This window comes from Dipteris shenzhenensis, chromosome 8, assembly GCF_047967505.1.
Source record: "Dipteris shenzhenensis isolate YYH24624 ecotype China chromosome 8, Dip_SZ_1.0, whole genome shotgun sequence".
Lineage (NCBI taxonomy): Eukaryota > Viridiplantae > Streptophyta > Polypodiopsida > Gleicheniales > Dipteridaceae > Dipteris > Dipteris shenzhenensis.
Genome location: NC_141603.1, coordinates 41,131,476 through 41,153,173, shown reverse-complemented (window position 1 = coordinate 41,153,173; position 21,698 = coordinate 41,131,476). Strand labels below are relative to the sequence as shown.

The 21,698-nt window shown below is 43.4% G+C and overlaps 1 protein-coding gene across 1 annotated transcript in view; it reads right to left on the bottom strand.

The window, feature by feature from the left end:
* Positions 1-21,698, bottom strand: part of LOC147899511 (uncharacterized) — a 64,886-nt gene that overhangs the window by 28,953 nt on the left and 14,235 nt on the right. The window contains exons 2-4 of the mRNA XM_087378693.1: positions 17,843-18,041; positions 5,311-5,403; positions 5,072-5,200 (exon numbers count right to left, since the gene is read on the bottom strand). Coding sequence (XP_087234819.1) covers positions 5,072-5,200; positions 5,311-5,403; positions 17,843-18,041 — 421 coding nt within the window. The remainder of the gene's footprint in view (positions 1-5,071; positions 5,201-5,310; positions 5,404-17,842; positions 18,042-21,698) is intronic.

Sequence of the window (21,698 nt, the reverse complement as noted above, 5' to 3'; positions counted from 1 at the left end):
TTTATGAAAAACAAAAGGAAGACATACTTAGCAAGCAAAGCAACACTTATGTCGTCACCAGTGCCCAAGCATAAGCAGCTATACTGGGTTTCTAAAGAAAAGAAGCCAATATAAGAACGCTTGAGTGCTAGCAACCAAGTTCGTTCCTGCAAATCAGTAGTTCCACTGTCGACATCAGCATTTGTCCATTCATTGGCCCTTAAGTGCATATAACGGTTGCTTGGTTCTTGGCTGCTGTTCATTTGTTAGCACTACCTTCCAAGCTCTACTTACATATGCTTTAAAAAAGTGTCCCACACAACCTTTTGCCACATGGATTCTTTCTATTTTTGTGCTCTCTCTCTCTCTCCCTTCTCTCTCTCTCTCTCTCTCTCTCTCTCTCTCTCTCTCTCAAGACTTTTTTGCTGAGCACTTTGCCATGCAAGAGGTTGTGGTCTTTGGGGCACACCGGGTAGGAAGAAAGAGGGATGAAAATTCAAGTCATCGGGCAATTGTTTGCACAATGCTTGACACATGTAAGAGAGAAATCATCCTGGACAGCAGCAGGATTTATTTAAAAGGAACACCTTTCTACGTGATAGAAGACCGCACCCCTATGCAACAAGAAGAAAGGAGACGTATGTATGAGACCCGAGTCAAAAAAAGAGAGCAAGGAGCTGAACAAGCTCAATAGGAACGCGAGGCCTATGGGACCCAGAAGAAGCTGAAAGTCATGTTTTGGAATTGTAGAGGCTTTCCTTGGCATAAAGGAGCTGGTCTGAATGAAGTGTCACATGATGCAGACATTATCTTTCTTGCAGAGACTTGGGAAAGGGATATACGCAGGATTCCTAAAATGGATGGCTATTTGGTGCACTCCGTCTGGCAAAAGCAATCAGGCCTACAAGGGCAGGGAGGGGTAGCATGCATATACAAAGACCATATACACGACAAGATCTCTATGGTCAAAGATGACATCCATAAGCGCTACATATGGGTTATGGTAAAAGGAAGCCCTTTGCCATTGTATATTGCAGGATGCTACATTCCTCATAGAGAATCCCCCTTCTACCAGAGGCATGAGATTGACCCATCCCAGCCATTTGGGGACCTATGCTTAGATATTGCTATGTTCAGCAAACAAGGAAATGTTATGCTTATTGGGGACCTAAATGCACGCATAGGAGACTCACAATTTCAATATCCCACACAGCAAGAATACATAAAGGAGCATGAGATAGACATTGACCCCAACTGGTGTAGATGCTCGAAGGATAAAGTGGTGAATGCACATGGTACAGCATTGGAGCATTCGATGAATGGTATGCAAATGTTGGTGGTAAATGGCACAACCCTTTTCCCAAAATCTAATTCCCCTACTTGTTTCCCTGCCAGTGGGGGGGCTAGTGTGATTGACTATGCATTGATTCATCTGGAAGCTTGCAATCTTATACACAATTTCTCACTTGGCCCGTCATCAACAAGCTTATTTACTCAAGGTAAAGCTTATTTACTTAAGGTATGAAGTGCATAATTTGTGCACTAGGTGTTTACTTTGTTGTATCAAAATTGTTTGCCACACACACACACATATACACATACCAAGAATTTTCTAATATCATCGCATCTACATTTCTCCGATGGGCACAAAACTTTGTACACGCCTCAACCTAGGTCTTATTGACTTGCATACAAAGTGGTACACCCATCCGATAAGTACTTGTTCGGATAACACACCTCCAAACGTATTTTATGACGATTGTGCATAACACTAGGAACAAAATGGTGTATCATGTGAGATCGACTATGCAAAGCATATCCAATGGACACAAGACTTTGCACGTTCCTGAACCTAGGCACTATTGACTTGTGTGCAAAGTGGCATCCCCATCCGATAAGTACTTGTTTGAAAAATAGACCTACGATCGTGTTTTTTGACCGTTGTACATGACACCAAGGCCAAAAACGGTATTTAATACTCAATCTACCATGTAAAGCATATCCGATGGGCACAATACTTTGCACGTCCCTCAAAAGCGGTGGTATGGTATTCCATGCAAAGTGGAACGCCCATTCAATAAGTACTTTTTAGAATATCACACCTAGGACCATGTTTTTTATTGGTTGTTGTCCATGACACTAAAAGCAGCTGAGTGTGGCTATCAGGTGAATGAGGCAAAAAAGGTGGAATATGCTGAAAGTTTAGAAGCATGTCTGCTGAGAAAACAGAAATTTGGCTGGGCACAATTGAAGAATGCCATTCTCACCACAACTAAGACAGTTTTAGGGTGCAAAAAGAACAGTAAAGAGCATAAGAAAGGGCTGCCATGTAATGACCGGTTTGATGCTGAATGCAAGGCAGTTAGGAGTGCACTAAAGGGGATTCCAATGGGAGATGAAAGAAGAGCAGCCGAGAAGCAGTTCCATGCTCTCACACGTAAAAAGAGGCGTGTTTATATTGAGAAAAAGGAATGGTCAGATGCAATCGATTTTGTCAAGAACCCTAGAAGAGCATGGAAAGGAGTTAAACAAAGGCCAAATGACATCATGGGAGATTTTATAGAAATAGAGATGCTTGAGTATGTTCAACAACTCTACATGCATCCCAAGGCTCGGCCCATGGCGAGCATGTCTCTCAGTGGTAATACTCAAGGTATTTTCTCATTGGAAGATGTGCAAGATGGCCTAAAGAAAATGGCAAATGGGAAGGCAGCAGACACTATACACCTCACAGCAGAACTCATTAAGTGGTCCAATGAACACACGCAAAGGCACATAGTAATGGCACTAAACCAAGCATTCGTGTATGGTTTCCCAACCAATTGGCAAGAGAACTAGATCAAGCCAATTTACAAGGGAGGTGACCGCAATCAAGTGTCAAACTACAGAACCATTATGGTATGCTCTACTCTAGCCAAGCTATATAGTACAATAGTAGAGGCAAAGCTGAGTGCTTGGGCAGAGAAAGAAAGGAAGAGGGCAATGGGACAAGCGGGTTTCAGGCCCAAACACTCCACTGTGGATCATCTAGTTAATCTCCGAGTGTTGATGGAGGACAGCCGCCTTAAGGGGAAGGCACTCTTTTGTTGCTTCATTGATTTTAAGAAGGCATTCGATACGGTGCCTAGGGATGTGCTATGGGAGAGAATGGAATGCATACAAGTGCCTCAGGAAATAAGGTTTGCAGTCTTTAGACTTTATGAGAAAGTAAAATGTCAATTAAAATGTAAGGATGGGATGTCACAAGAATTTTATAGCAATATGGGGGTCAAACAAGGATGCCCACTCTCACCCACCTTGTTTGGTTTATGCATTGATAGACTTGAGGAACTAATGCACACAGAAGCAGGTAAAAGAGGGTTGTCCAGCCTCTACCTAGCAAATTTTGAGATTCACTTGCTTCTTTATGCGGATGATGTGGTTGTTTTCACTAATAGTGAGGGTAAGATGCAACAAATGATGGATATCCTCAACATGTTCTGTTCGGAAAGTGGGCTGGCTGTGAATGTTTCCAAAACTAAACTCATGATAGTCAAGACTATACAGCCAAGTAATCCCCCTTCAATCTCATATATGGGTCAACTTGTTGATACAGTGCACTCATTCAAATACTTAGGCATTGAAATTCCAGCCAATAACAAATGGAGCAGCTGTGTGCAACGGAGAATTGATGCAGGATGGGGAAAGTATTATCAATTTGAAAATGACTGCAGCAATACCAACACAAGAAGGTGGCAAGTACGAAACATGATTTTTGGGACATATGTGGTACGAACAGTGCTCTATGGGGTAGAGGTGTGGAGGGGGAGTATACCATCATCAAAATGGAATGATGTAGAAAAAATGCAGAAATCTTTCATTAGAAGACACCTTGGCATCAAGGCTACCACACCCTACTCTCTCCTACTCCTAGAGACAGGATGCATACCCATAGAGTTGCATGCCTTGAAGAGAGTACTCAGATACATCACAAAGGTCAAGCGCATGAATAATGAAAGGCTGCCAAAGAGGGCATGGGTAGAAAGTCAAAAGTCCCAAAAGACGAATAAGGGTAAGATTTTGGCATCTGGATGGGCACTAGATTTAAAAAAATGGTTCCAAAAATGCGAGGTAGAGAGGTACTTGGACTACTCTCCAGAGGAGGTAGATGAGGATGCCTTTCATCATGACTTGCTGAATGCACTACACAGGAAATGGCAAACAGCTGAAAACAAAGATAAGTTTGAGTACTACCGTACATTTATTAACCCCGAATATTGGGCTACTTATACAGGAAGAGAAACAGCCACGCAGAAGTACATTTGCACACCTATGGCAATACATAAGCGAAGAGCTTTGGCCTCACTTCGCACCCGATCACACCAGCTGCAGATTGAAATAGGAGGATGGAAAGATATGCCAAAAGAGAGCAGAATATGCCAATTATGTGACCAGGGAATGGCAAAAACTGAAGAACACATGGTAATGATATGCCCTTACTATACTCACATCCGGAAAGCATTTAGCTCTCTTCTCGAGGGACATAACAGACTGGCTGATATGCTACATAGTGGGTCACCCCCAGCTTTAGGAACGTTTGTCTATAAGCTTTTCAAGCACAGGAACTCACCTAAGACATAAAGGTAGTTTCTCTTAATACCCTCCCCTCCAAGGGAGGAGTCTTTGTGTACGAGGATTTTGTATTGCTCAGGTCCCATAGGCCGATTTTTTGGTCTTCAGAGGACGATAATATATTCTTCTTCTTCTTCTTCTTCTCTCTCTCTCTCTCTCTATCCACTTTCCTTTCCCTCCCCCTCCCTCGCAATTAGTCCTTATCTGCCTCCCTCCCTTCGTCCTCCCCCTCCCTTCCTCCCTCCCGTAGTAAAGGTAGTGCTCACGAGTACTTGTACTCGCTTGTTGGCTTCTTTATCCTAAGCTAAAGGGACACTCTAAAGCTGTCAACTGCCATGTCTTCCTATATATGAGCTGAATGTATGCACTCCTAGCATGAACCTTTGCCACTACATGCCACTTAGCCACATTTAAGCTTCAGCGTAACAAATCTTGCAACAAATAGTTGACAGTCCAACCATTGGATCAAGCAATAAGTCACCTGCACAGTAATCGGTTTGCCTTCACTATAAAGGCGAGCCTTTCCCTTTCGTATCGCAAACAGAGTATCATGCATATAGACAGGAACCCGCAGCATCCTTGAATTGTCTGCAATTGCTCTTGTAACACCCTGCCACAAACATTCAAACTCTAAGTCACTCCTATTAGCAAGTAAAATCACTGCACAAATGCACATATATATAAAACACAGCAAACTAGCTTTATGTTACCACTATTCACCTGACGAATCCACCAGTGCACATAAGTTGAGAGCTTGTAGCCTTTTCTATGATCAAATCTCTCCAACCCGCGAAGAAGTCCTTTTGACCCTTCCTGAAAACCAAACATTGTACCACACATAAGGTGACCATTGTGAGGATAGAATTATTAAAAACTAAGCACTCTTTTCATAAGATCATACAATGGGGGAAGTCTAGTTGCATTTTCGAGCGAATTGTGTTGCATCAAACAAAGGGCTACAAGGCCCTTCTTCACTAAGCACTTTGATTTACCTTATAAGCAAAAACAATGTTATTCATCATTCATTAATCTGCAATTGCATTTATACTTTGTGCATATATTTACAATTCTATCTATATTTATATATATATCTGCATGAATATATTTATGTGAATATAATTTCACTCTTAAAAACTCTACACCAATCAATGGACGAAGACCCTAATTTAAAGTAGCTAAGCATTACAAAGGTAACCAAAAATATATACATTCACTCCCTCCGCCGCTAGTGCCATAGACTGAGTCAAAGCCAGCAAAGGTAGCATGCATCATGTGACATGGGTGCCAAAGTCCTAGACTCTGTGGAGGTATGTGACCATCTAGAAGGATGCATCAAGCTGTTGAGAAATAGACCCAAACTTTGCTAGCAAAATATGGTGTGAGATTGATGGCTTGTTGCAGGTCATTCGTGCAAGAAGTAAACATGTAGTCTCTCGATTCTAGACCAGTCTGTCTCATATAGATCACGGCCCCAAAAGGATCCCTACATTGACCAACTGCCTCATGTTTCAAACTTTATCTGGTACTACCCCCCCTTGAATTCTTAGGGAGTTAAAGAATTCTTGAGTTTTATGTGGGGCTTCCTTATGTCTAGCAAACTTATAAAACAAATAAACATTACTGGCTCTCCACATTTACGCAGCTCAAAAAAGTCTCACACATGGACAAACATTAATGAAAATTTATTCAGCTTACACAAAAACTCATCACGATTTTCGAAATTATATAATCTCTGTCACCACTTACTCCTTTCTAACCTTGAGTGATTGAGCTCAACTATTTTATATTGCTGATATAGGCCATTATGAATAACCTACAATTTTGAGGGCAGTCTATCGCTCAGTTGCAGATCTGCAGAACTTTTCCAACCTTGCCCACAGTTAGGGCCCATGGTCTTTCTAGCTATGCAGGGGAAAATAAATTTGGGGACAGCTTGTAGCTCAGCTGGGGAGATTCCCAGCATAGTGCTTTTGGAAAATTTAGCTACATTGAAAGTCCCAAGAGGACATGTTTACCTCACTCTCATTTCACGAAAATGGTTCTTTCTCTCTTATTCAAAAAAGTAAGAACTAGCAGCTCCACCTGGTGAGTTGAAGAGAACAACACCATGAGAAGATTTGTTACAAAGACAATAAAGCTGAGACAAAAAACATTGGGAGGACACAATTAATGACAGCTGCAAGAAGAGACTTGACTACATACAAAATCTTGTTTTCTCTGCAACAAGGCACTTAAGGCTATTCCATTGGAACAGGCAAAAAAAGGGTTCGGCTCTCCCTGCCCGACCTGCTCCTGCTCCCCCCCTCCCCACATCAGGAAACACATTCCCCCCCTCCCCCCCCGCCCTCTCCCTCCCGTCTGTTGTGCCCTCCCCTCCTTCTTGCCTAGGGCAGATTTTTACCAACTCCCATTCCGCTTTTTCTGTGACCTGAGCCTGTGCTCAGGCCTGGCCTTTCTCAGTTCCCCCGCCCCCACCCCCTGCTGGTAGCCCATTCGCTGCTGGCAATGGCCATTTCTTTCCTCTCCCTGAGCCTTTATTGGCATCATCCACCTTAGCTTGCTGCCAATCCAGATGTAGTCAAAGCAAGCACCCCCACCTTGCCGAAATACCTGGTTTTTAGACTCTGATTGTCAGAAATCGACCAATAGAGGGTACACACTGATAGAATAGACCAGGAGCTCACACAGTGTGTGTGGGGAGTGGAATCACAAACTTCTTCACTTAATGTGCACCACATAGATGTGCAGACTCATCAATAGACAATGATCCAGCCAGATATAGAAGCTACCAAAAGAATATATATTTCCGTCCATAGTTATGAACACAATACAAACGATAGATAAATCCAAAGTCCCACCAGAGCATGGTCCTTTGATCTTACCATAAGGTACTTCTACTATCTACCGGATATCTCTAGACTCGAGCCCACGTGCTCCACCTCGAGCTTATGTGGACTCTCTGTCCTGAATGATCCTCTCCATCTTACTACTAGTGTATCAGCCTAGGTGGGAAGCACCTTTGCTGAGCTAGGTCTGCAGCTCTCCAGCCTCTATGTCCTCCTGGATGTAGGCTCATAGGTTGCTGGTCTGCTGCTCCTTCTGCTCCCTGAAGTACTGCTGCAAGTGATGAGTTATGAAGGCACAAAGGCCCTCCTTTTATAGGCCCAGATGGCTGGAATGCCACCGACCAGCAGCCTGGATGTGGCTGACCAGTCTGCCAAAACTGCCCCCCTCTAGGGCTCTCAAAACTTCGGCTGCGGTCAGTTTCTCTTGGGCTGTGTGTGCCCTGCCTTTAAGTGGGGGCCCAGCCCACCCCTTTCTCTTTGTGTGCCAGCCCCCTCCCACTCCCCTCTATGCATGGGGCTGTGGGCTGGCCTATGTGGCCGACCAGCTTCCTGGCCCTATATAAGGGCAGGGTGCTGCCCACTGCAGCCCCTCCCTTCCCTGCAACTCCGGTGCTGCTGCCAGGCCACCTTCACTTCTTGCAGGCCTTATCCCTGCCCATGGATTCCACCATGCTGCCGTACTGCTTGCGTCCCTGCCTGTAGACAGCCGCCATGTTTTGCGCCTCTGCCAAGCTCTTGTGCTGCCCCGCCACCTGCTGTAGGGCACACATCTGCCCACAGTCCCTGCCTCCTGGGTTCCATGGCTTTGTGCTGCCCACATGACAACCATCATGCTGTCCATGTGGCAGCCCCTTCTTTTCACTCTTTTCTCTGGGCAAATGCCCTAGGTATCCCTCCCCCATGCTCTCCTCATATGGGGGCTTACAAATGGGGAGGTAACCTTTACAATCCTTGTTTCCTGCAAATCTGCAAGGCTTTTCTACCTTTTCCCTCTTCTTTTCCGTTATTGCTTCCTTCCGTACAGCATGAACAAGTCCTTTGTTATTTATTTTTTTTAAGAGTGAAATCCTGGTGGTGACTGTAGGCCAGTCTATGGGCTATCCATAGATGCCCCTTATTCCTTGGTATGTGCCATGTAGGCCTAGTTATAGTCAGTTAGGACTATTGGTGAAATTAGTACATGTACCACCTAGGTCCGTTAGGACACTTAGTCCAGTTAGGGCATTTAGCCCTAGGGTTTTGTCATATTGGCTCCCCCTTGAGCCTCCACTTGTTGTTGCAGCATTTTCAATACAGCATCTCGTTTTTGCTCTTCCATCACTCATTTTGAACTCCCTTTGTCCAACAGTGGTATCAGAGCAGGTCAAGGATCTTCCCCTCAGCCATTTCCAGCCACCCCGAGCTCTCCCTTGCTCATTGACGGCTGTTTGGCGGCCTTTTCTTGCTGTTTGCGGCCACACGTGTGACCATCCGGAGTCTTTCCAAGCTTTTCTGTCGTAGGAAGATTGTGCCTTGAAGCATTTGCTGCTGTTTTTGGCGATTTCCTCAGAATTTTCAAGCTGCTCCAGCTTGCTACGACCCTGTACGACACATTTACTAGTGTCTTTTCCACACATGTGAGCCATACAGCTGTACAGACAGCTGTATGGTGCATTTACTGCATACCTAAGCTTGTACGGAGGAATACAGAGTGATTTCGGACCTATTTCAGACTTGCAGCAGGCTTTTTTTCACACGTGTGAAGTTTGCTGAGCCGACTTAGGGTTTTGGGACTTGCAGCTGCATTTCGGGGCACGTGTGAGCTGCACAAGACTGTACTTGCTGTACGGAATTGCTGTCAGCTTTTTGATTGCAGTACGGTGGGACAGGTGCACTGAATGCTGTATGGCCTGTGTACAGCCCTGTATGGAACTTGCAGCAGGTTTTGAAGACAATACGGTCTGCCTCGACCTACATGCCAAAATTTTGAAGCTTTTTTTCGGAGCAGTTTGGTGCTGCCTCGTGAAGCGTGCCAGCTTCTGGAGCCTGCTTTAGCATTTTGGGACAACTCTCTTTGCCTACCTTGGTGTTTGGGCTTTGTTGTTGCACTTTGGTGCATTGAAGGTCACATATTTCACCTTTTGGGACTGGTTATTGCACTCTTGCAGTGAAAGCCTTGAGGTGGAGAGCCAGATGCACAGAGGCTATGGAGGGTACTCAGGTTCATCCCTCGCACACTTTGGCTAGTATCTGGACAGACACTGTACATACTTTGATGGCCGTATGGATGAGTATCCAGGGAGACTCCCGTGCAACCTCAGCTAGAAGAGCTTCTTTCTTCAAGGAATGGAAGGATTCTCCTTTCTTCTCTGAGACTCCTACAGGGTTGAGGTGGCACTTTCAGCCTCAGCCTTGGTTGTTTTCCACCTCACTTTGAGGGGATTTTATTTATCCTCATGATTTCATGATGTTGTATTTCCGCTCAGAGCTTGCTCTAGCGAATTTCTTTCTTACTTAATAGAAGTCTCTTTTTTGCCCCCCAAAAAAAAAAAAAGCCTTGAGGCTTGTGCAATCATTAGTTCTTGCAGTTGAGAGCTGCACCTCTCCTTTGCCTTTCTCCATTGTGGTACTGCTTCTCTATTAGCATCAATGACTAGCAACAAAGGACCTTTTTGGTATGCTTGGGGCTGATGACAAGTTTGATGGCACCAATTATCCCATGTGGTCATATACCTAGATGAATCCAGGAACATTCCCAAACTCATCCTCTAAAAACACAACATAGTGCAGTTTCAATCTCATGATAGTCACTCACAAGGTTGAAAACCATAAACTCCATCATGCATAGCAGGGACTAGCTACTATGACATCCCCACTGACATCATCAGCGCCCAACAGTGGGTGTAGACCATAGTATAAAAATATGCTCTCACACATACAAATCCACACACCCACACATACTTGAGCATCCATTTATACAAAGTCTTCGTACTGAGTTTCTGTCGGCACTCCGGAGGTGAAGGGCAGACTCAGCCATGATGAAGGCTAGCACTAAAGGAGAAGGCCATGGCACCAATTATCCCATGTGGTCATACATGATGGGACATGTTTTGATTGCCAAGAATTTATGGCATATTGTTTCAGGTTCTAAGGCCAGGCCTACACATAATGCCGCTTTTGGTGCTGCACCTACCGCCTCTGGTTCTACTTCAGGTGATGGTTCTAATGCTACTTCTAGAACACCTCCAGCTCCTGTTACACGTACTTTGCCTCCTACACAAGAGCAGATTCAGTGGGATGGTCGTGATGCCAAAGCACATGCCTTGATTGCTCTTTCAGTGAAACGGGTTATTATCCCTCACATCCGGTCCTACAAGACAGCTAAGCAAGCATGGGATCAGCGTGTATCTTTGTAATAGGTGCAGAATGAGGCGAGCGTTGCCTATCTCCGCAAGCAGTTGAAGGACGCGAAGCTTGAAGAGGGTGGTAACATAGATGCCTATCTCACTAATATGAAGGATTTGAAAGAGCAATTTGCCAACATTGATGAGATTATGCCTAATTCTCAACTTGTTCCTAATACCCTTGATGGGTTGCATGATTCTTATCCAGGCTTTGCTACTACATTGAGATTGGTTGCAGGTGGCAATGCCAATCATTTCTCATTTGACCAGTTGGTTGCTCTTCTTCTTCAGGAGGAGCAAAGTCGTTCGCATCGCAATACTTCTATGGCTAGTGATCAAGCTTTTGCTGCCCAGCCCTAAAACAAAGGCAAAGGCAAGGTTTCAATTGGTAAACCCCCTCATTCCCATGCTGATTATTCACATGATGCCTCTTCTTCAGGGGATAATAAAAAGAAGAAGAGATGTAACTATTGCACGAAACCTAAGCATGACATTTCTGAATGCAGGAAGCGAATTGCATCTGAAAAGGAGTTTGGTCTTGCAGTATCTGGTTCTTCTAGTGCAGAAGATTGGCATGAGTCCGCTAATTTGGCACAAGACCAGCATTGGGCTTTCTTGGTTACATGTCAGTATAATCATGATGTTCATGATGCTTGCATGGCAATTTCAAATGTTCATGATGCCTGGTTCTTTAATAGTGGTGCTAGCAAGCACATCACTTCCTGCTGAAAGTTATTCAGCTCATTAGAGCACACATCTCAAGGGGACAGTGTCACATGTGTCAATAATGCATCATGTACCGTGAAAGGTATTGGGCAAGTTGCTCTTACTTCTGTCTCTAGTGGTATTGTTACTCAAGAGAACGTGATTTATGTTCCAAGCATTCGTAAGGAACTCATTTCTATTTCAGCCATAGCTAGATGTGGCTTTCAAGTTCTTTTTATGGTGTTAGGTGTGCAGTGTATGATGCTACACGTGCCTTTACCATGGTCTTGACTGGCACATTGACTAGAGGTCTTTAGACTTGATGCTTATGACAGATGTTTGGATGATGATGCTGCACTTGCCGATGCACATGCCTTTGCTCTTGATTCTACCATGGCAGATACCCATTTGTGGCATGAGAGGTTTGGACACCTCAATTTTGGAGCTTTGGTGAAGTTATATAAGGATGGTATGGTTGTTGATCTTCCCGAAATGCATATGTCTTCAAAGCATGTTTGTGAACCATGCTTGCTTAGTAAGATGCACCATGCTGCGTTTCTCAAAGATGGGAGAGTTGGTGCTTCAAGCAAGCTTTATCGCATTCTTAGTGATGTTTGTGGACCCATGAGAGTTGCAGCTCTTGGGGGCTTCTATTATTTTGTCACTTTTATTGATGACTTCACCAGGTACACTAGGATATTCGCCTTGAAATCCAAATCTGAAGTTTCATCGTGCTTCAAGCATTTTATTGCCTTGGCTGAGAATGAGAGTGGGCTGCACATTGCTCACCTTAATACAGATAGGGGGGGTGAATACATGTCAAAGGAGTTTTCTATTTTTTTCGCTTCACGTGGCATACATCATTGATGCACGGTGCCTTATACTCCTCAACAGAATCCCATGGCTGAGCGGAAGAATACATCAATGATGGAGATGGCCAGGTGCATTTTGAAAGGCAAACATTGAAAAGACAAGAGGCAATCACTGGGTACAATCTCCCCCCTCGAGGTGTGTGGCTCGTGATCCCACACCAAGAGTATTTATAATATTGAAATAAGTGCATGAGCCATTGATACAAAGTTAGGTATTCATCTTTTAAACATCCCTTTACCATACTTTTCTCTTGAGCATCCTTTTACCATACTTTTCTCTCTATCACTCCTTTACTCACGATCTCATCCAAAATTACATGCCCAAAAGTGGGAAGGATTTTAAGCACTCTACCTTATCAAAATGTAATGACTCTTGGCCATTTAATACATTTAGTAGCACTAGCATAAAACCATGGCATTAAGCCTTTATTCCTTTGAGCTTATTTTTGATAGTGAATCTTGTTTTAAGAGATCTCGGATTGTATATTTCCATAGTCTTTGGATCACATAGGATGTTATTCCTATGATGGTTGACTATATACATGTCTAGAACAGTACCATTAAGTGGATGCAGCCAACTGAAATTTTACTGATTATCCTCATGTGGCAGCATTCCGAGGATAGATCAGGGGACCATATCTTTGGTCAGAATTTTGCCCATTGATACTTCCATGAAGATTCTTCCGTCATAAGTTATGAACTAATGGTCTACCAGTTTTTCTAGGTGTTCCAGTTTGGACAAGGATTATAGCTTCAGAGAATGCTTCTTTTGAAGCAAGTGGCTTGGAAAGATGGATACCTAATGGGTCTGCGATGGAAAGTCTGACATGTATTTCAACCCAAGAACTTGAATAACAAGGGTATTCTGTTGAGGGATTTTTTGAATACCAAGTAATTCATGAATTAGGGTTGATAGAAATTGCAACCCAAAAATTGACCTCGAGGGGATCAATTGATGGGGTTGTTCGAACAATGGATTTTCAAACTCAACCGAAGATTTTTGAGTTCAAGAGTATTCAGCATGAGATTCTAGGTCAGTGATAGGGTTAGATCTCGCAGGGTCGTGTCAGCATTAGACCCATTCGTTACCAATGGAAGTCTTTCCTGGTAGTAAATCTACAAACTCCATATTTTACTTTTATATAATGCTATCATGCTTCTCTTTCATGGCTTCCTGCCACTTGGAATTATCCTTGGCATCATTCGACTCCTTAGTAGGTCTTCTAAGTCCTGCCTCATCAATTGAGTTCATCAGTAACTTGATCTTCATTTATGGTTTCATAAAACCATTGCAGTACGGGTCCTTGACTCAGGGCCCACCTCACTAACAATTGATGAAGGTTCTTCAGCAACAAATGGTTCAGTCTCTGTGTCTACCACTTGCTCAGTGATAGGATAGAATAACGTATGATCAATTCCTCCTTCATAAAAGATTATAACCATGCTGGTGATAATAATGGTGCTTCAAAATTCCAAATCTTATAGGCCCGATGATCATCACTGTAGCCAACAAATATACCTTTAAAATATATCTTTAACTGGTTTATTATCAAGTTTTCTTCGGTTGGCATTAGGGATATGAGCATAAGCCATGCACCCAAATATCATTAGGTAATCTATTCTAGGCTATACGCTTGTAAAGACATCTTCAAGAGTTTAGTTTAGTACGAGGTTCGTAGCACTCTGACTATGAAAGTATGTAGCAATATTTACTACTTCAACTCGCTTGTAGTTTGGTATATTGCAGGCATTTAGATTACTCCTAGTTCTTTCTATTAGAAACATGGAGAGAGAGAGAGAGAGAGAGAAGCTAGGGAGTGAAGAAGTGATACTCAAATGAAGACATAATGAAGGATTTCATTCATTCATCAAGTATGAAATGATAAGTGAAGTACAAGCCTCACACACACACATGTACCAAGTGTATATGGCATACCTCCTAGAGTGACACGTGGCACTCACACATGACTCACACACATAAACAAGTACTAGAACTCCTAGTATTACACACCAACACATCACATCACCACACTCTTTGGCTATGATATCTCCAACACCCCTTCAGAGCAGAGTGTGAGACCCAGCACGCAAGAGTAGACCGATCCCCCCTCCACTGCAATACTGCAAAGAGCAAGTCCAACTATCCAACATCTCCTGCGTGATAGTGACTTCTCAATCAGCTTGCGATCGGCAAGGGGAAAACCATCACTCGTCACCCTCCCTTACTCTGAACTGGGTGGTCAATACCATCAAACCAAAGTAAAAGGCAATACATTGATTTTTTGGGGACAACCCAAGGCAGGGTACCTCTTATTGACTCCAAGTACATTCAATTAGAGGGACAACTCAAGGCTGAGAACCCTTATTGACTCAACACAAAACACATAGAGCTAAGCATCATCTACCACCTCAGAGAGGAATAGATCATGCAACATAGCAGATGGAGCTTCTTGCTCAAGTCCAATAGATGTAGCATAAATATTCTTGAGCTTGTCCAGTGTCTCCTTGCTGAAGTAGTGAAGTCAAGTTGATGAAGCAATTTGTTGACAAACCTCACACCAATAAGCACTAGTGCTTTGTCATGCTGCTCATCCCTAGCTGAAGATGATGCTGATAAGTCTTCACCACGAGGACAAGGCTCCATAGTGTCAAACTGAGGTAGCAAAGGCAGCAAGCTGAAATAGATAACCACCATATAAAGGAGCTGGTCTAGGGCTCTCAAATAGATCATCAGCTTCAAAAAGGCATGAATAAACGTGTCCAGCTGCTGTGCATGACCTCGGAGGTTCCAAAATGCAAACCCTAATGGAAAAGCAGCAAGAATATGCCTCGAAATAGAGAATCGAGTGAGCCTGAATCAAAGAGCAGCAAGTAGATGCCCCAAAACGCAGAAATGAGCCAAGAAAAGAGCACTCATGGGCGTGAGGACAGTTCTAGGTGCTGTAGCAGGTCCAAAATCCTCAAGAAAGTAGTTGGAGGGGCGCCGAATGCAATGAGATAGCTCGAAATTTGTGAAGCGCTTCTGCAAACCAGCTCCAAGCTATACCAAGAGGCTGTAGTAGAGGTATGGGTGGACCAAAATGCACCAGCAGATCACCAGGCCAATAATCGGCAATTCTAGATGAAATAGAGGCTAGGAACAGCCCCGAAAACTGCTCTGTTGAAGGTAGTTTTGCTGCAGCAACCCTAGAGCAACTCGAAATGCAAGTAGCTGCTCCAAAACAGGTCGAACAGCCCTCCCAATGGCCCCAAAATCTGCAACCAACGCACATGGATGGGCTGTTCTGCTGCAGTGGCCCAAAAACCCTGAAAATGGGGATGAAATTGCTCTGAAATTGCTCGAATTTCCACACATGCTGCTCTTAACAGACCCGAACAGAGACGGCTATGAAGGGCAGGCAATGGAGAGGCTATGCGTGTAAAAAGAAGAGCAAACGGTCTGCCAAACAGAGGCAGAATGGGCAGCAAAGATGGCGGCTGTGCTACCCCACTCGCTGAGGATCTCTCTTGGGAAGTTCCGGATCTCTTCACACAAACTTCATATTGGGAGCGGCAGAGCAGAGCGACTACCTAGGGAGAGGCGCATATGCATACTGTGTGACATGCGCGAGGTTGAGACAAAGGAGCATTTCATCTTTAGGTGTCCTGTCTACTATGAGATCCGAGGGCGTTTCTACTGCCTCTTCAGAAATAACTATGGGATTTTGGCCCAATTCCTCTCCTACCCAGACCAGCAGGTTAGCAGGTTTCATTCATGAGGTACTTAGACACCGCGAGAGGATACTCCGAGCACGGAGACAGGAGCTGACTTCTTCCTTTCCTCTCAGAGCTCTATCACAGAGTTCTTTCAGCCAAATTACATGGACCCCCACGAGACGAGGCCTCGACATGACCATGACCCGGAGCTTGTTACCCGACAGCTCAGACAGACGCAGAGCTACGACCAGGAGAAGTGCCACGACTACACCTTTGAGTGTCCGACAGCACCCTATTGCAGATTTCATGCCTCCATTGCCTCATCCACCCTGATGTCTTGCTATTGATGATGATGATGATGTTGATGATGATGATGCTGAGATTGATATATAGTCGACCATCGACATGACTATGTTGTACTTAGAACTTACTACCATTCTGCATTTCTTGCATTTTGCATTGGTGTGGATGCTCGTTTAGTATCTCCACTACCACAGCTCGTTTGTACCAGGTTTTTAGAGAGAGAGACGTCCACGGGAGACCTCACGGGCCTATGGGACAAAGTACACAGAAAAACGAACTCATACAAGCCTCAGTGGGCTGAAGCAAAGGGTACGCGAGGACCCTTGCTGAGTACTAATCCATGCTAACAGAATCATAATCATAGAAAAAGTCAACTACAACTGCATAGTGGGCCACATCAATCAATCTATCCAGGCTTTGGGACGAAACCGAAGCCTGGTACAATGATGGCTCTCTGATGGGCTGCAAAGATGTCTCGTATCTGCGTCTGTCGAGCTATCTCGCGCTGCAGTGGGGGACGTGGTCTCATCGCTCTCTAGGCTATGTCTAGAGTGACCCCTCATCTCTGTCCGTCTCCCCTGAGGAAAGCTATGATAGGTCGAACCTCAATGGAGTGTACTCTGGGGGCTCTCTGTCACACATGTGGCCTCTGCGCCCCTCTCTCGGTGGCACTGTGCCAGCTGCACATCCAGACTGCTCTCATATCGGCTAGCTCCTCCTCAACATCTCTGTACGGGGGCTGACTCAAATGTATAGAAGTATGTGAAGTGTCACTATGCCTGGTCACCCTCTATGTCCTGTAGTGGTCTGACCATTCCCTGCTGCTCTCCGTTCTATCGCAGAAGCGTCTCCCTGTGTCGCCGCATCTCCATCAGATAAAGCCCGACACAGACCTCCTATCAAAGGTCCCCCTTGCAGCCGCCTTGTTGCACATTTTCTACACCCTTCTTGCTATATGGGAGCGTGGCGCGTCAGAATCTCAAATGATTGCTGAGAGGCAGGCACATTTTTGGAAGGCTTGGCCTATAGGTGTCTACTCTGTAGTCATTGAGCAAGGCATTCGCTGGATGTATAGTCCTCCACCCTGGTTGTTGGCCCCCGTTTCAAAGGTTGAGCTGAGTTCTCTAAAAACAGGCTGATTTAATCCACCACTTCTCCTTGTGTTTCCTTCCACAATCAGCACCTCAAGGATAACTTGCATGGTTGGTATTTTCAAGCATTAATAGAAGGTTCTTTGCTTTGTAATTTTTAAATCTTTTGTTTAAAAAGGGCTACTCCATTGGACAGAAGCAAAATACCTTAATGAAGAAATAAAAGCATAGTTTATAATAACACACCCCAACAGGAAAGAAAACAAGACAATTTCAAATTTCAAAAAAAGTGAGAAAACAGAATCATTCTGAAGCATTCCTAAACTGTAAATGGAATGAACCATTCTACAATGCACCTGAATGAGGTCCGCCATGTCCACTCCCAAGTATTGATAATGTCTCGCAACAGAAACAACAAGACGCAAATTAGCTGTCATCATTTTCTTCCTCGCGATCTCGCCTTCAGCAACCTTTGAAAGCAGCTCTCCAGTTGATACCTGCAGCGAATGAGCCCAAAGCTCATATGGTGGTTCATGACCAAGCTTTCTTGACAACCTGAATCCCAAAACCAATCAAAAGATTTAGGCTCTCAGACAACTAGCCCCAAAGAATGCATCACCCTTAAAAATTCATCACACAATTCTTCCATACGACTTCCAAAATTGTTGTGTTAGAGCTACCACTATCAGAGGTGCAAAGCAAGAGAGCTCATGTTAACTACGAAGCAGCTATTTCCAACGTGATAAAAGACCTTGGACTCCTAAAGATTCTTCCACCTGAATAACAAACTTTGAAACCCCTTTCTCTATGGCTTTTAATAGGCATGAATCCTTGGAAGAAGAAAGTCAAATTTTGTGCCTTTTAAGAAAAGCTCCTCTAGATGAGTAGTGGCAAGGCCAGAATTACCAATGGTAAACATATACTCTAGAATTGTTAACATAAGCAGCAATTTATTTCATTGTGCAACAACAGGGGCTGCTACGGCTAGCTACCTTTACATACTCTTTAAGGTTCCTACCAATATCTACAAAATGTAAGGCCTTTTGTCCTAGAGTTTTCACATATACCAAGCCAATCATAAGATGACTACAAGTCCTCAAACCCGACGAGGAAGAGCAATATTGAATTTAAACATATCTTGTCAAAGAGGTGACCTCAATATAGAACCCTATCTTGTCAAGATCAACAGAAGTAAATATAGTGATCATAATCTCTTTTCTTAAGATGGGACCGGTTTTTAGGCCGAGAACTGAAGATTTTAAGAACCTCTCTAACAACACTTTGAATTGAATACAATGTTGATTTCTTAATTAGAGATTTTGAGAAGAAAAGTCTTTTAAAGCGTATAGAAGCTGAAAAGAACCTTAATATTATATTCCAAAGACCTTAATGATAAATTAAACATAAGTTGATCCACATGTTGCAACCTGATCTTGTAGTATTGATAGACAAGATCTCTCCACTTTGAGGCATAAGAGAATCACAAGGAACATGATTTATCAATAAAAAAATCAATGCAACATTTCTATTTTCATCCTCCAAAAAATGGGGAGAGTATCAAGAATCACTTAGATTATGACGATAAGGAGTAGAGTTCCAAGGCTTTCTATGAGTTCTCCAAACCATAGGATTCTTAGGGTAGCCCTTTTGTTCTTGTGATGAGCTGACTTCCCTTCCAAATTAAAACTTCTAAACAATTTCTGTAAAGTTTGTATCCAAAAAAGTTCACGAGGACTATCTGCATGAATGAATTCTTAGAGGTAGAAACTTTTCCTTCTTTACGCTCAATAGGAAAACAATGAAAGGAATCTTACCATTGTATCATATAGAGGTCTCAAAGATCCAATCAAAGAAGCATTTTTATGGGCTTTCCTAGCTTCCTTGCCATGCTCTTAAAACTGTGCAAAAGTAGTATGATAAGTTTGACCTGCATAAAGCATATACTTGGGTGGTGTGAATAGGACTGAGAGGTTAAGGACCGTGAAGATATACCTTCATACGCCTAAATTATATTCAATCTTACAAAATATATATATATATATATAAAACAAAAAAACAAAGAAAAGAAGGGACTTTGTAAGCGACTTTAAACAAAATTATCAGTAAATGAGAAATATCTTTTTTTTAAAGCTTAGTAAGCAAAGCTACACTTATGTTCTCATCAGTACCCAAGCATACGACCCAAGCATACGCTGCCATCTGGGTTTCAAAAGATTCTAGAATCTCTTCTTGGGTAAACCCAATACTTACTAAGCTTTTAAATCCCAACCCAAACAACAAAACTTCAAACAAAGCAAAAAATCAGAAAAGAAGAGAGAGAGAGAGAAAGAATTAAATTAGGTTAAATATCCATCACAACACGCCCACAACCCCCTTAAAAAAAAGCATTAACAACTAATGCTAACACAAGGGAACAAAGATAAACCAACGTACACATAAGAAAACAAATAAAACACCAACGTAAACACAAGGTAATAATTATTATCATTATTTGTTAATTAGTTAATTTTGTATTAATTAGTTTTAGAAATAACAATAATATTAAAATAAGGGAGTTTGCCGGGGGGGGGGGGGGGGGGGGGGATAATAATAATAATAATAACAACCAAACTAAAACTCAACTCAACTAGACATGAACCTAAGAGGAGATGGCCTCCAAAAAAAGAACAATCCTAAGATATTTACTCCTCATGCATCTTCTTTTACCTAGGAGTCTTCTATCATTATTCGTATAATTACTCAGGATCACCCCCAAAAAAGAAGCTGAAAGAGGGATGCTCATTGGCACCCTAACATCACAAGGGTCTGGTCAGCTTGACCATGGTCGGCCATCAATCAGCCATTATGGGTCGGCATATTAGAAGTCTGATAAGCCAAGTTGGGGGGCTTTTCTTGGGAGTCATTTGGTGTCACACGCACCAGGGTCAAGCCCAAGTTGCAGTGAGAACAGGCTGCCTTGTCAGCAAACTGCAGCACCCCACACGGCGTACTTGCAAGGTTTTGGGGCCCCCAAAGGCATCTCCAAGAAAGGATCTATGGGCTGGGGAAGGCGCCTTTTATAGGCTGCCTTTGCCCCTCCCAGTCAGCCCATTAGACCCAGATTTGAGGCCCCAACCAGCCGACTGGCTGGTTGGCCAGTTAGGGCTGGCTGGGTCAGCCAAAACAGGCCCTTCCCGCCCCCTATTTAAAGGGGTCCTTGCTCCCTCATTTAAGCACTCAGCTCCCAGCCTTCAGCAGCACCTTTCAGCCAGCATATGGTCGAGGTTTGTGTTGGAATATGGAAGAAAGAACTAGAACTAGAAACTAGAAATGAGATGACAAGACTGAAAGATAAGAAATACCTTGAGAAGAGTGTAGACAAGACACAAGCTAGACTGATGGTTTACAATGATGTGACCCATTGAATATATGGGCCAAAGTACAAGACATAAAGCAAGAGTGCTTATGGGATAATTGTAGAAGTGCCACATGGCACATACTCAAGACATAAAGACTAGACTTAGACTTAGACTTAGACTTAGACTATTGTAGACTAGGAAATAGTACACTTAGTGTGCACTTATCTCCAACACCCTCCTTAAGTGGACACTAGGAGTAAGACAAAGACAAGACTAGAAGACAGACATAAAGACTGATAGACTGAGAGACAAGATAGAAGACATGACAGACAAAAGATCCTGAGACACCCCTCCTCAAGTGATATCCTCATATGGGTCCACAAGGGTAGGGACAAGATGGATCTAAAACACAGTTAGATTGATAGACAGACAGACAAGACTAGATAGATAGAAGACTGACTGTAGTCAAATAGAAAGACCAAGACACTAGAGCCCCTTGACCTACATCATCGGTGGTCAAGGTGGTAGACAAGTCATAGAAGTAATCAGAAAGCCCATTTCTCATCATGTGAGGAAGGAACAACAGGATCAGCTGATGGAAATGTTGCAGCAACATGGGCTGAGGTAGATGCAGGAGCTGATGTAGAGGTTTTGGAGTAGCAGTCCCTCTCCCGGTGATTATCACGGCCCCACATGGTGCATGGATGAGCCTTGAAACAGTCCTTCTCCACATGATTAGTTTTGCCACAATGGGTGCAAGGCTTTCTTACCTTAGAACTTCCTTTCTTTGCTAAAAATGCAGTGTCAGTTACCTTTCGTTGTTGAGTTCTTTCTTCCTCTTGGAGAGCATTGATGATACCCTCAAAAGAAGGAT